Below are 15,190 nucleotides of genomic sequence, written 5' to 3' on the forward strand. Positions count from 1 at the left end.
AGGGGAAGGGGGACCTGGATAATTCGGCAGATGAAGGATCGGCGGGACGGAGCTCTCTTAGGCTGAGTCCGCCATGTTGGCTCCCTTGGCCACGCCCCGATTTGAAAGCAGAGCACATTTTTCTAAAAAGTTTGCTTCTAGGCTTTTCCCTTACTTGAAAGTTTGTATCCTAGGAATAGGACGTTGAGGTGGGCAATTCTTTATTTCTTAAAATTGAATTTGTACCCTTCAGAGGCAAAGCCAAGTATTATGGTGTTCACTCTGTTCAAGTGCTTGTCCAAATCATCATCTGTAAGATAGATGTCATCAACATAAGATAATGCCTCATCATCGTACGTTTGTAGTAACTCTTACTCTGGCTGAAAATAACTCTGGACTGTTCTTGAATCCATGGGGGAGACGACAGAAGTGACGCTGTGTCCCCATAATTGAGAAAGCTGTCAAATACCTGCATTCAGGTGCGATATTTTGACAGAAGAAACCGTTAGAAATATCTAGTGGTTTTATATTTTTTGATGTTATTCATCAGTGCTGCACTGTGTGCATTTTGTACTGCAAATGTTTTGCAACAAGAGTTTAAATGTCTGTAGTCCAAAACTAGACTCTATGTATTGTCTGGTTTGGAGACAGGAATCAAAGGATTGTTCATGGACAAGGTGCATGTTTCAATCACCCTTTGGTATTCAAGTTGATCTAAGATCGCCCTGACCTGTTTTTTTAGCTTCTAGCTTAACTGGATACTGCCTCTGAGCAGTAGGTTATTTTTTTTACTGGATCTTATGGTGAGGAGAGTCCTCATCCTGGATACTGCCTCTGAGCAGTAGGTTATTTTTTTTTACTGTATCTTATGGTGAGGAGAGTCCTCATCCCATGTAAATGTAAATGTAGGTGTACTTATATAGCGCAACCTGTCACCCAAAGGGCATCCTGGCGCTTGCTTAGGGAACCCGTCCTGGTATTCCCCTGTGAGAGGCCCCGGCAGGGTATCCACAAGGTGAAAGCCAGGCATCCCGCAGCGAGGGGCCGTTGTGGAGATTAAGCAAGCTATTGCCCAGAGTCGCAGAGCGTGAACCCGTGAGTCAAGAAGGCACCGGAGCGAGAATTATCGAGACCGTGGAATTTTTAGCCCAAGACCCGCCGAGGCGGGGAATTGAACCCTGGTCCAGGGCCGATCTCAGCTTCTGGGTCTGCCGCCTCTAACCCCTGAGCCACACTTCTCCATCCCACATGAATGTTATACAATGCTGGAGTCTGGGCCACAGCCCATTTTCTGGCATAGGTGTATTTTTTATGAATAGGAATAGGATTTGAGAAGGCTGGCATAATGATCTCTTCGCCATGTGGGCACTCCCTGACAAATTCAGGTGGCCAGTATTTTTCAGCTAGAAGAATGTCATAACCCTTAGAGAGTTTCTCCCAAAAGAGTGCTCCTATTTTTCTAGTTATGTACCCCTCTATCCTGAGTGTTACTTCATATAACATATGGGGTACACTAAACCTAGTATCGGCAGTTTCAACTTGAATGTATTCATTCAAGACCACTGTCTCCAGATGATCCTTCAGGATCTTGCGAGCTATGGTAACTTCTTCTGCGCTGTCCAGCATTGTCTGGGCCCACTCACCGTTCTTGAGTTGCGTCCTTGTGATCCTCGGCATGTCTAATTTTTAGACTTGCTACCCTTTTCTTGGTGAATTGAGTTTTCTTATTTTTTGGTACGTGTTGATCGTCTTTGGACTTCACGCGTTCTTCGTTGTGTTCTGATCGTCCTCTTCTTTCTGATTTCTGTGAGAAAGTCTTAAAGGTATGAGAGGAACGTGTATCAGTATCTTGTATCTATCAGGTTTTCTCAAATTATCCCTATTTCTGAGGTTTTACCTTTTTACAGAGGGCTCCTTTTGAGGAGACCTACCTCTGGATTGAGAACGCTTCTCCTTAGGAAGTGTCTGTCTAGTATTTTCCCACTTCTTTTTAGGAGTAGTGAGTGTTTTTAATAAAAACTTGTTCAGGATTTTCTGTTAGTTCTGGTTTTACTGGTTTTCCTCCCAAATGATCTCTACATAGTTATTCATAGGATTTTTCTATTTTTCTGGTCGGTTCATATGGTTGCTCAGTTACATCAAGTTGTTTTCGTTTTTGGCGGATTGCCACGGATGCTGCTTCACCTTTATTATTAGCTAATATTATAGCTGAGACCTGTTTAAAATCCTTCAGTAACTTCATACTGTGATTTAAAGCAGGTTCTGCCCCGTATTCATTTTGAATCTATTTCAGGACATCTGGTATTACCACCATGGACGGAACACCATGTGTTTTTGTGTAGATTGCAGCAAAGACTGTACTCCAAGTGTCACAGTCCTCCAGGTGAGGTGCGATCCACATTGGTAAACAGATTGTTAGAATCCTGTGTTTCTCATGAGGTGTACTATCGGGAAATACTGCCTCGATTTGAGTAATTTTTTGAGCTAACCAGAATGGAATTTGTTCCTTTTTTGTGGGTAATTTACCAATGACTGATTGTATAGTCTGTGGTGTAATTTTGTTTGGGTTTGTTGTGGAATCCTGATAGTCGGTTGGACTGTTAGAGTCCGCATGACATGTTGAACCAATTGTCAATGTATTTTAATTAATTGTTTTAGCTGACCTAACAGTTCTGGACCTGTCCTTCTTTCAATGTCAGGTTGTGGTGTATACCTGGCTATTACCGGCCATGTTGCTCCTGGTCTACCTAGTTGACCGAGCCTGGTAATGTGATTTTGATGTTGTAGGGCGCCTTTAAACCAGAATGCATGCTCTTGGTATGTTAATGAAATTTCAATGTCCTCGAAAGGAGTGTATTCCGCTGGAGGTTCCTCTATCTTGTAGAAGTGGAATACATGTGTTCTTGGATTTGCTTCAGGGAAGATAATCCATGAATAGAATACGTCAGTCCGCCGATATTCGTGTGCCTCTAGGACAAATATAACTCTACCACCTCTTGGTGATAGGCCATTTTCTATAAGCTGTATAGCTATTGTTTTCCGTACGTTTTCTGGGATGATTATAGCGTCTGCATCAGTTTATTGGAAACCTGTAAGGTTTAAACCCGGTTGGTTTGCATTTACTGCATCTCCACTGTTTTATTCGTCACTAGTCGACATTTTGTTGACGAAAGTTTGCAGAGCAAGTTTCAAGGAAACAAAGATAAGGTGCACAATATTTTGGAACACTATATCCTTCAACATTGAACAAACCAAAAACTAATAAATAGGATTTTCTTCCTACACAGTAATGGCGGATATTTTATACACACGTTCACCGGCCGACGGCACCACTACCTCCGTAGTGCTGCCGTCGGCCGTTGAACGTTCGAACTGCACCTGCGCAATGGAACGTCCAGCACTGGAGCTGGACGTTCCATAGCAGCAATGAGGTAAACCCACTCCAGACCTCTATTAGAGTATTTTACAGGAAAAAAGGGGTCTCTGTGAAAAGCACGTCTGATTTACTCTAGTATCTAGCGTTAAATTAGTGCCTTACCAAACGTTGGGTGCCATTTAGTGTAATTCCTATATTCCCAATAGGCTCTCTGCGCATTGGAATAATATATCCTATAGATGTGATGTAGGACTTATGTCTACTAGGTCTCTATCGAATATATTAGACTTAATTGTGAGTGCCAGCTAGCTTAGAGGTCACCAGAAACTTTCTCGAATTCACAAGAAGGGATTAGTTTCTGACAACCGCATAGACATGACAACTTTGTTTAACCAAGATAAAACGTATCTTCAGAGTCGTGGAAACAATAGATATTTTACTCAGTCATTCGTGCATGCTTTGTTTCATCAGAGGTGCAGAGAAAATAGAAACACTGGCGTTTTCAATAAAAAGTATTGATTGAACAGTCTTCTTTCTCATGCAGAAGAAATGAAGTGCTACAATCATATTACTGACTATAAAGTATAATGAGTACAGCAAGAAGAGTATTATAAAATAATACTGTAAAAGCATGGTATGGTTTCTAAGCCATAAAATACAAACATAAATAAATAAAGACTAAAAGTAATCAACTGGTGCTTCTAAAATACACCTACCCGATATACCTAACCTAAGTCTAGTACGAGGGAAGAAGTAAGTGAGGTGTAGCATAGGTTTAGTTTTCTTTCGCCAAGAATCTATCCAGGAATTCTCTTAGGGTCTAATCAGCTCCGTACCTTGGTTTAGAATGAAGGAGGTCTGGTATCTCTCTGTCTCAGGACTCGATTTCCCAACACCTCGCAAAGGGGAGCTTGGAAACACTGGAGCTGGATTTCTCGGCAAGAGAAAAGGCAGCGTCTCTTTCAGTGCGTCTGCTGGAGGATCGGCTTCTTCCGGCACTTGCTGTAGCGAGATGCGTCGGGCAAGTAGATAGTCAGACTACTCCAAACCACAGTGTGTTTGCTTCGGCAAGTGTGGGCATATTTATACCTTGAAGGTGCTGAGTTTGAGGTAAAGGTGGACATAATAATGTCATCAAAGAGTCTCAGTTCTTTGAAAACTCCATGAGTTCTTGGACAAATCAATATTCAAGCAAGGGGAAGTCCCTAACTGCTGAAGCCGATTTTTCCAAGAAATCGTTGTGGATTTTCGGAACTAGTGGAAGTAGCCATGCCGTATTTGGACTGCATGAGCTATGTCTAAATATGGTTATGATTTCTATGCCTATATAAGGACAAGGTTCTCGATGCCTATATAAGGGCATGAATCGGGAAAATTACACTAGGGTCCTAAAATGCTATACAACACCACTGACCCTGGACGCTTTCCAAACTAACCCCCCTATGGCTCCCAACACTGACCACCTTCACAGGTATAGCTCGCCCACTGGCAACTCCAACAGAGCCACCAGACCTCGAACCTCTTCCCCACCTGCCATCCACAAAATTCGCAAGCTAAATACTCCAAAGACCCTGGAGTCTGTTCAAACCAACCTATCACCCCCTCCACCCTTACAAGCCGCCTGGACTGCTCCTGCACCTTTGCCCCCTTGCCCGCTAGCACCCCCAGATCATATTGATCTCGAAACGCTACACTCCAGAGCGACTAAACTAACCCAGAGCAACCATACCTCCATTCAGGACCTCATGAACCTCCTTCACCTCGCCGAGCTCTCCCTTGCTAACCTCAAGTCACCTCATACCTCCCCCCACAGATCTCCGAGCCTCCCAAGCACCCTCTCCCGCTACCTCTGAGACATCTTCGCCCTTGCAAACAACCTTGCCACCTCTCTGAGGATGAATCTCGTGCTCTCGCACTCTCCTACACCTCTAACACCGCCACTTCTAACTCCCTAGACCTCACAGAAACGAAATCCTAGCCATCCTCCGAGACCACAACTCTGCCCAAGCTATCCCTTATCCAGAAGACACAAGTCCGGGTCATCCCATCAGCACGGTCACCATTAACCCCAACAGGCCACCTACCCTCCATAACAGATGTGTGATGAAAAGCAACCTCGCACCAGTAACCCTGTCCGTCCAGACCACTGTCACCACCACCCCAGTCCCCCCCTTATCTGGTCTCTTAATCAATTGCCTTTCAGCAGTCAAGAATGCCGCTGATATTGCTGACCTCATCCTGAACAAAAACATAGACCTAGCTATACCAACTGAATCTTGGCTCAATGAATACTCCTCTCCTTGCCTGGACCTATTAGTCCCTCCCAACTACAATATCGCCAGACTGAACAGACGGTCCAACAAGAAAGGAGGAGGCATTGCCTGCATCTATCGATCTTCCTCCTTATCACGAACTCTTGGAGGACACCACTGACTCCTGCGAATACCTCGCACTCTCCATTTGCAGCAGCTCACTAAATCTCTGCAACTTACACATCTTCTACCACCCTCCAGGCTCCAACGGCTCTTTTACCGATCACCTCTTGGAAATCATCACAACTAAGATTTCCTCCAATGCCTAATAGATTTTCCAGGGTGATTTCAACCTGCACTGGAATGACACTAAAGATCCCCACGTCAACGCTATCAAAGACCTACTAACTCACCAAGCACTAACTCAAGCCTGCTTTCAGCCAACACACTCAAAAGGGGCCATCCTTGACTGGATCATTTCAAAGGAATCCTCAGTCAAGCTCATCTCCATAGACCCATGCGACTGATCTGTATTTGTATTTGTATTTGTTAAGCGCTACACTCATCCCAAGGGATATCAAGGCGCTGATAGCGGGTATCCAGATTCAGCTGAGGGATAATCAGGAATTAATACTTGGGGAACAAGTGAGTTTTTCGTTTTTTACAGAACAGTAAGTAGTTGGAAGTGAGCCGAAGGTCCAAGGGTAGCTTGTTCCATTTTTTTGCTGCCAGATGGGAAAACGATTGCCCTCATGTTCTCACTTTCCTGATGAGTCTGGTTCTTGCCAGGGCCAGGTGGAGTGACTGAAGGCTCCTGGTGGGGACATAGAACTCAATTTTCTCCTGGAGTATGAGAGGGCCGGTTCGGTACAGGGCCTTATGTGCGTGTCTGAGCAACTTAAATATGGCTCTTTGTTGTATCGGTCGCCAGTGCAGCGTCTTCATGCATGCAGAGGCCGAGCTTAGCCTGTCTTTGTTGCAGACAAGTTTGGCGGCGGCGTTCTGAAGCACCTGGAGTCGTGTCAGTAGGAGTTCGTTCATGCCTACAAATAGTGCATTACCGTAATCCATTTGTGTGACAGATCTTCTACAATCTAGAGGTATCCAGGGGAAAAGCCTGGCCAGGAGTTTCAGGATGGCAAAGCCTTTGCCGCAGAGAGCTCTTAAATGGTCCTTCATGGATAGAGTATCATCGATGGTGATGCCCAGGTTTTTTGCACAGTGTTTTGGGGTTGGAGCGGTGCCGAGTGTGTGTGGCCACCATGTGGCATCCCAAGCTGATTTGGCACCCCCAAAAAGTACGATCTCGGATTTCCCTGCATTCAGTTTTAGACAGTGCTCATGCATCCATTGAGCTATTTCCATGAGGCAATTATGTAAGTTTGATTTAGTGATTGCAGGTTTTTTATCCAGGGTTACCATCAGCTGCGTATCATCAGCATAGGAGTAGATGCCGATGTCCTATTTCCTGCTGCTTTTAGCCAGAGAGGAGACATAGGCATTAAAGAGGGTGGGGCTTAGGGGCGCTCCCTGTGGGACGCCACAGTTAGTGTGTCTTGTTTTGGATTGATATTGGCCGAGGTGGACTGATTGTGTTCAGTTCTTTAAAAAGGATCCGAGCCAGATCAGTGCTTTAGAGTGGATTCCTTTTTTATAAAGGGTTTCAAGCAGAATGTCATGTGAGACCGTGTCGAACTCTGCCCACAGGTCCAACAGTATCAGTCCTATTGCCCCTCCATGGTCAGTGCAAGATCTAATATTGTCTGATACGGCCAACAGTGTTGCTTCTGTGCTGTTTTTTGTCCTAAATCCTGTCTGTGATGGGTCTAGGAGACTATTGGTTTCAAGGAAGTTAGATAGTTACCTATTCACCAATCTTTCGAGGACTTTGGAGAGGTAGGGTAGTTGTGAAATGGGGCGTTAGTTTTCTGGGTTGAGAACGTCGGATCCGGCTTTTTTTAACAGAGGGATTACTGAATCGTGTTTCCATTTGTCGGGAAAGGTGGCGCTTTCGAGGGAGTAATTAAAGAGCTGGGTGATGTGTGGGCACAGAATGGGTGCAAGCCGGGCAAAGATGAAATGAGGGCCGGAGTCTAGTGGGGATCCAGATTTCACTTCACCCATGGCTTAAGGACCTCATTTTCAGTGAGGGGGGTGAACCTATCCATCTGGGTGAGGGATTGCTGGGTCCCTGTTTTGCGAGTCAGTGTTTGTGGGAGTATTAAAGGTGGAGTAGATTTTCTTTATCTTCTCCAAGAAGAAGTCACTTATTCTTTTGCATGCTTCCATAGAGGGAGGGAGGGTTTGGGACATTCTGGCCGGTTTGCTGAGCTCTCTGACTATTCTGTACAATTCTTTGGTGAAGTTGCAATTCTCACTGATTTGGAGGGCAAAGTAGGATTTTTTCGCATTTTTTTTGGCGAGATTGTAGGATTTGAGTTCGGATTTGTACCACCACTCCATCTCCTTCATTTTACCTGGGACCCGCAAGACTAAGACACTGCAACCGGTGATCCCCAAACGATGGACCAGAGACACTAAAAACCTCGACCTTACGGAACTGGAGGCTCGCTGCAAATCTGACTCTTTACCCCCTCCACCCCCCCCTCATCTTGCCCCCCTCGGCACATAACCTCGGTCAGCGATCTAAATGAGCACTACTCGTCAACTATATCAATCATTCTGGACGACCTTGCCCCGCAAAAGCTAAAAAGAACACAAGTCAAAGACAGGAACTCCTGGTTCACTGGTTCCCTCAACATGGAGAGGAGGTCCCTACGAAAATGTGAAAGAAACTGTAGACAACACCCCTCTGCGACGTATCTTAAACTTCTCCACCATGCGAGAAACTCCTACAACAAGCACATCCTCAATTCAAAAAAAGAATATTTCAGATCTGAACTGGGCAACGCCAAAAATAGACCCCATAAACTCTTTGAACTGATCAAACACCAATCCAACAAACTGGCTAAAACACCAAAAGAATCCCTCAAATCTCTAATATCGTCAGAGGAATTTTCCTCTTTCTTCGCTGATAAAACTACAGCTTTAGGAATTGAACTCAGTACCGCCTCCTACCCACAACCCCTTCTGGACCCGCCCCCTTTCTCTGGTCCACCCCCTCTGGCCTCTCCTAAAAACCAAGCCCATTAGTCTGACTTTGAATATTATGACAAAGACTCCATCTCCAAAATCCTCTCTACCCTAAAACCTAACAATCACTTTAATGACCCACTTCCCTCCAACTGCCTCACTGCTGCCTCCCAATCCATTGTTCCTTGCTGGACTGCAATAATAAACGCCTCTGTACAACAGGGATCGATTCCGGACCCCTTGAAAGCCGGCCAAGTCCTCCCTATTTTAAAAAAACATTTCTTTATCCAACCTCACCGACAATTTCAGACCCACCTCCAATATCCCGCTACTAGCCAAAGTACTCGAGAAATGTGTACAGCAACAACTAAGTCAGCACATCAATAACTTCCACCTACTTGATGACTGCCAATCTGGGTTCAGACCGGGGCATAGCTCTGAAACTACTATGCTCCACATCGTGGACGATGGCCTCCAAGCCCGAGACCAAGGCAAAACCTGCCTTTTAATCCTCTTAGATCTATCCTCCGCCTTCGACACGGTCAACCATGATAAACTTCTCGAACGCCTCAATCTCAGGATGGGTCTGAATGGTGCGGTCCTAGAATGGTTCAGGTCCTTCCTCCATAATCGATCCCAGAGATTCCTCATCAACAGCAACCTATCAGCACCCACCCATGTCACGGTTGGAGTCCCCCAAGGCTCGACCCTGTCCCCTACCCTCTTTAATCTTTACCTAGAGCCACTCACTGAAGTTCTTCGTACCGCCAACATTTCCTACCACATGTACCCGGACGATACCCAAATATACATCAATATCTCTTCGCTTGAGGAGATCCTCTCCCTGAACGAGACCCTGAAACTGACTGTCTAATGGCTAGCCACTAACCAACTAAAACTCAACGCAAAGAAAACTGAATTCCTCCTAATCTCCCACTCTAAAGCCAACCCAGAGATTCAGATGTGGATCAAGGCCATCACAGCCCTAAACTGCCCGCCGACCATTGTGGATTCTGCCAAATCCCTGGGCATAATCCCAGACTGTAACTTGAGCATGCAGGACCACGTCAAATCAATGGCTAAAGCAGCTCGATACTTGAGCTACTTTTGGAAGCTGAAACCTTTCATTGAGGCTCCAGACTTATAAATGGCAGTTCAAGCACTAGTCATCTCCAGACTGGAATATGGTTGCTCCACCCTCACTGGTCTACCCAAGATATCCATAGCACCCTTAAAAGCTTGCCTCAACGCAGCCACCAGACTACTCACCGGCACCAGGAAATTCAACCACATCTCTCCACATATGAAAGCACTGAACTGGCTCCCCCTAGAGGCCAGAATTCAGCTGAAGGCTCTTTACTCAAACTCCCCGGCTTATCTGGCACAAAAACTAGTGGTATCTGGAGGAAGCAGGAACTCCCGGTGCGCCAGAAACCTCGTTCTCCAACCCGCCTTTTTTCAGAAAAAAATAACCTATAATAGGGCATTTACCGGGGCAGCACCCAGAATTTGGAACTCTTTCCCACCCGCCATCCGAAGAATCCCCTCTCTAGCACGTTTCAAGAAGGAGACCAAAACCTTCCTCATGGGTAAATTCCTTGCCTGCCATGCCTGACCTCAAATCTGATGTTTCTAAAACTATGCCTGACCTCAAATCTGATGTTTCTAAGACTATTGCTTCTTCCCCAGATCACAAACTACGGGACCTCTAATTTTTTTACCGACTTTAAATATGATTGCAATCCTACCTTTGTATCCCCAGTTTCCCCTATGTTCTTTACACCCCTACCCCTCCCCATCCCTTCATACAGTTCTGTATATTTCTGCACCTTGGACTATGTTTGTACATCTCTGTATATCCTGTAAAGTGCTCTGATACCCTCACGGGTCAAGTTTGCGCTCTATAAAACACACAAAAAAAAAATTACAAAAATACGTATATTTTTTTATACAAAACCAATGGCCTAGAGTTCAGTTCTTGAGTGTGTGAGACCCTTTGCTGACTGAGTGTGTACATCAAATGCTTTACACTGTCCTCTGATACTGCCTTACTGCTCGACCAAGCTACCACTTTAGAGAGTAAGGTTCTAGCTTACTTTAACCTCTGCCAAACCTCCGGGGACTGTGGTGCAGTATATACAGAGCCACTTTCTTACAGCTAGGGATGAGGAAGGACCATTAGTTGTACTCAAGCACTGCATTGAGTTCATATAATGACATACTCTGTTGTGTGGCTCAGCTTACAGTTTCCACCCCTCCATTTCCTAGTGTGTGGATTGTTTATGGCAAGTTCAGGAATTTTGATGTCATGGGGACTAACCAGTTGACACTCCAGTAAGATGTAACCTCACTAGCCCACTGCACCAAACTTCACCATATATGTCAGTGTGCAACTCAGTGCTATAAGTTTCAATCCAATTATGCCCATGGCATCTTGAATTGCTGAGTAACAACTGCATACAGGGCAGTGCAATCAGATATGGTGGGCACAGGGACTTGCAGGATTAAAAGTGCTCAATTGCAGTATGGCTCCTGCATGGAACTGCAAGATGAGTCAAATGTTCCTCGAATGATGGTTGACACACAATATAGGAATTGTCTGCAATTGAAAAGAACTTGAATTGTAATCAAGTGACTTTAATGGTTTGAATTGTTTGAGCCTTACTAGATTTTGAAAATCTATCCACTTGTTTCACTCTTTTGGTGTTGAATTAAATTGTTCTTTTGTGATATGTTTTACTATGACCCTGTAAAATAATGTTGGCAGCTATTCTGTTCCTTTGGTGCCTTATAATGATGCTGACATGTTGCTTTGTTTACACTCGATCCCTAGGACATGGTGCCTGTCATAGTTGATTACTGTCTTCTGCTGCAACACACGTGAGTGAGCGCTTGCTTGCCTCTGTTGTCACGTTCAATTATATTGTTCCATATGTACCGCCTTTCTGCTATGAAGTGACACATTTTCTTTTTTCTTACAACAGTTTATTGAACTCTGTTTCTTATTGAAATAAGAATGGAGTACTTCTATGAGCGGTGCATCTTTATTTGGTGACCTTGACTATTCTGTCCTATAGATATCTAAGTGATTAAGAAGAACTCATTTATTTTTAATTGCTTGCTGATCTTCATATAGCACCTGTTTGCAATATATATTATATAACGTTACTTATACATGCAGATATATGAGGTATCTGTTTTGAAATGAACAGTTTAGCCTTGCTTCGATGGCCTGGGTTCTGTAACCATTCCTTTCCATCGTTCTTGCATTATAATTCATGGGATACTGCATTTCCTATATAAAAACCTGTCTCTAATTTCTTTATAATATGCGACTCCTGACACAACCAGTTGCCTATTATAAAGAATTTACACCAAAACTCAACTATAATAAATTATTACAGTTGAGCTCTGCCGTCACAATGAAAATGAGAAAAGCTGGTCAGATCATGGAGCATAATTAAAGCAGCTGTTTAAGGAGCAAAACAAAACGTTGCTTTTCTGTTTTTTATGCTCTGTTTTTCTACCTGTATAGTAACAAGCAGAAAGACATATTTATGGCCAGATGTGTCTTTTTTGCACTCCTAAGGTAATCATAGATAAGGTAGAACCTGCCTGTTTGTACACTTTCCAAGTTACTGTGCTGTTTCTAAAAAAACAAAACTAATATTAAACTGATTCTAATATATTTGGCAACATATATGTACCAGCTTTTTTATTTTTTTATATATATTTTTATTGAAAGAAGAAAAACCAGAGGAAATATTACACATATCAGGTGTCATACAATAGAATATATTACAACGGTGAGTAGGCGAATAAGCCAATGTGGTAAAATCAATGCACAGGAGTATGGGACGTCAACATGAACATGTATATGAAAAAAGAAGAAACAGTACGATCCACAACCCCATTAAGCTGACGCCAGTAAGGTCCGTCCACCCACGATTCAGGATGATTAAGACCAGAGTAGACACCCAGATATGTGAAAAAGATTGACTCAGGATAAGCAACCCACCTCTCGTAAAAAGGGGAAAGGAAAGAAAAAGGCCATAGAACTAAACAAAGACAAAATAAAAAATCCCCCCCCATTCCTCCCACCCTGCACCCCTGCAATGGCTACGGCCTAACCCCACTAGCAGCGTGCCTGTCGCCCGACAACTAAACCTAAAAGTAGGAAAAGAGTGGAGGAGGAGATGTCATACAGGCTCCCGGTCCCCCTCACTCCCCGCCAGGAGCAAACCACCCCTAAATATAGTGAAAACATTGTGAAGCAGCAATTACAAAAGAACCGGGGGAGTTTGTGAAAACCGCCCGACTCCCGCATCATTATAGGCTACAAGTCCCGTATCAAACGAAGCCTTTTGATCAAACCCAGACAATCGAACTCAACCCTGGCCACTCCGATTTTTCGTGCGAGCTCTCTCCGCTCGAACCGCCATCTCGACAGGAGAATCAAAACGTTCAAGAAAGCCAAAGTCAGTAGGGTAGGATCGAATCCAAAGTATTAGTACTCGAAGTCCATAAGTCAAACAGAGATATCTGTCCACCCACAGTAAGTCACGAGAACGTAGTTCAACCAACTGGGAGGAAAAGAGTGATAAATCAATCCGATGGTCACTGAGGAAATTATCCTGCAGTATAAGATCGGCTGTGACCATCTTGGGCGGTATCGGCATTGAGTATGATGAGTTTTGGGTGGTTCCAGGCTCGCTAGCTGTTGTTCGGGAGCCGACAAAAAATACCAGATCTGGTTCCCGCACGAGGCTTTCTGTCTCAGGCATGCCCTGCTTCGCGGGTAACACAACGTGTTTCAAATCTGTCGAGGGGTCGTAGTCCGGTCCCAGGCACATAGTTTCAGTTGTTACGACCATTTTATGGATGATGGCGGTGACCTGCGAGCGAAGCGCCTCGATGGCGGCCATTACGGTCTGCAACGACAGCGTACGTTCTACCCGCTCCATATCCTCTCCCGAAGCGACAGATCAGATCTTTGACCCCGGAGGTCGACTACTCTGGGGTAACAGGCACAAGCGGGGCCAACGTTAACGGTGGGCACCTATCATTCTCGCGGTCTAAACACCGTCGCCGCCAGCGAGGATCCAGGCCCGTCGAACCCGGGGGCTCAGCAGGGTCTTTGGGCAATGGACCCCCATCCACAGCAACCGGTGAGTCTTGCTGCCGTATCCTTGGAATCAACCTGTCCACAGGACCACCATCCAAATCGGTCAGGATATTCTCCACTTCGGGAGACCGGACGCCGCCCAAGTCCCGCGACCGATGTTGTTCAACTCCAACCCGGCTGGGTTAGAAATCGAGGCCCCAGCTTCCACGCTGGGTTAGGCCGAGAATGAAAACACGGCGCAGCTTCATCATTCGAGAAGATGGAAATCTCGGGATTACACCTTTAAGCTCAGCAACACTTCAGCCACACGGGAGTCTGGTGCGAATTCAGGATCGATATCAGGATTTATGAGCTACTGGTGGAGGTCGGCGGAGCTGGGAGCTTACGCGGCCATCTTGGTTGCTAGCGTAGCTCCTCCCCGTACCAGTTTTTTTAAAGTGTTTAATGTTGCACTAGCGATTCTATTTTTATTCTTGCAAACATGCTGTATATCATTTGAAAGAGCTAAGTTAGCTAAGCTAACTATTGAAGTGGTTTGTTGAAAAGGTGATGGTGTGACTATGTATTATAAGGAATAAAGTTCCCCCTGCCATATATGATAAGGATATTACAACTCACCTCTGAGTTCTGTAACCCTTTAAAGGAACTCTGGCTTCGACCACGTTCCTCTATATGGTCATGGAACTCCTTAGTGACTTGCAATATCCTTTTAATGTACAGCAGAGTGCACTTTATCCCACGTATCACGTTACTGTTGCTGTTCTGTCAGGGATTCTCTGAATTACCACCCAGAGATTATTTTTTTCCACATTTGGGTGATCAGGATAATATTTATGCCAACTTGAATATTCCCTTTACGTCTTTGGTGAGCTGGTCAAGGCAAGATCTGCATGGCACATGCAAAGAATTGTATGACTTTACAACTTATGCAATAACTACACATGAATTTCCACGCAGATTTATTTACCAAAAACGCCTTTACCATGCATGTTAGGTATATGTAGGGTAAGTATATATCATTTTTATTTTTTAAATAAGTCAATTTAAACCCCATATGTATTCATCGTCACTGTAAAAAACAAATGTTACAGGGATGTTATATTTTACCCACACTAAACCATATATTCATCAGTTATAGATGTACTTATGTTAAGAAACTAGAAATCGTGGCTTAAGGTTACTTAACTGCATGAGTTATAGTTTTTTCAGATAAGTATAACTATAGCTGCTGAATTTGTATTGTTGGGTGTGGGTAAAATGCAAACCTAACTATAACGACCCTGTAACCTTTGTTTTTTTCATTGAAATTCTGTATTTATTGTTAACTTAAAGTAATACATAATTACCTTACATTAATACAACTAC

At 44.3% G+C, this 15,190-nt stretch overlaps 1 protein-coding gene across 1 annotated transcript in view; it reads left to right on the plus strand.

Annotated features, from left to right (window-relative positions):
• VPS8 (VPS8 subunit of CORVET complex) overlaps positions 1-15,190 on the plus strand; it is a 1,704,823-nt gene that overhangs the window by 425,610 nt on the left and 1,264,023 nt on the right. Inside the window, exon 20 of the mRNA XM_086955430.1 lies at positions 11,534-11,580. Within this exon, the coding sequence (XP_086811556.1) occupies positions 11,534-11,580 (47 nt within the window). The remainder of the gene's footprint in view (positions 1-11,533; positions 11,581-15,190) is intronic.

Source organism: Lissotriton vulgaris, chromosome 2_1 (genome assembly GCF_964263255.1).
Source record: "Lissotriton vulgaris chromosome 2_1, aLisVul1.2, whole genome shotgun sequence".
In the NCBI taxonomy this organism is placed as follows: domain Eukaryota; kingdom Metazoa; phylum Chordata; class Amphibia; order Caudata; family Salamandridae; genus Lissotriton; species Lissotriton vulgaris.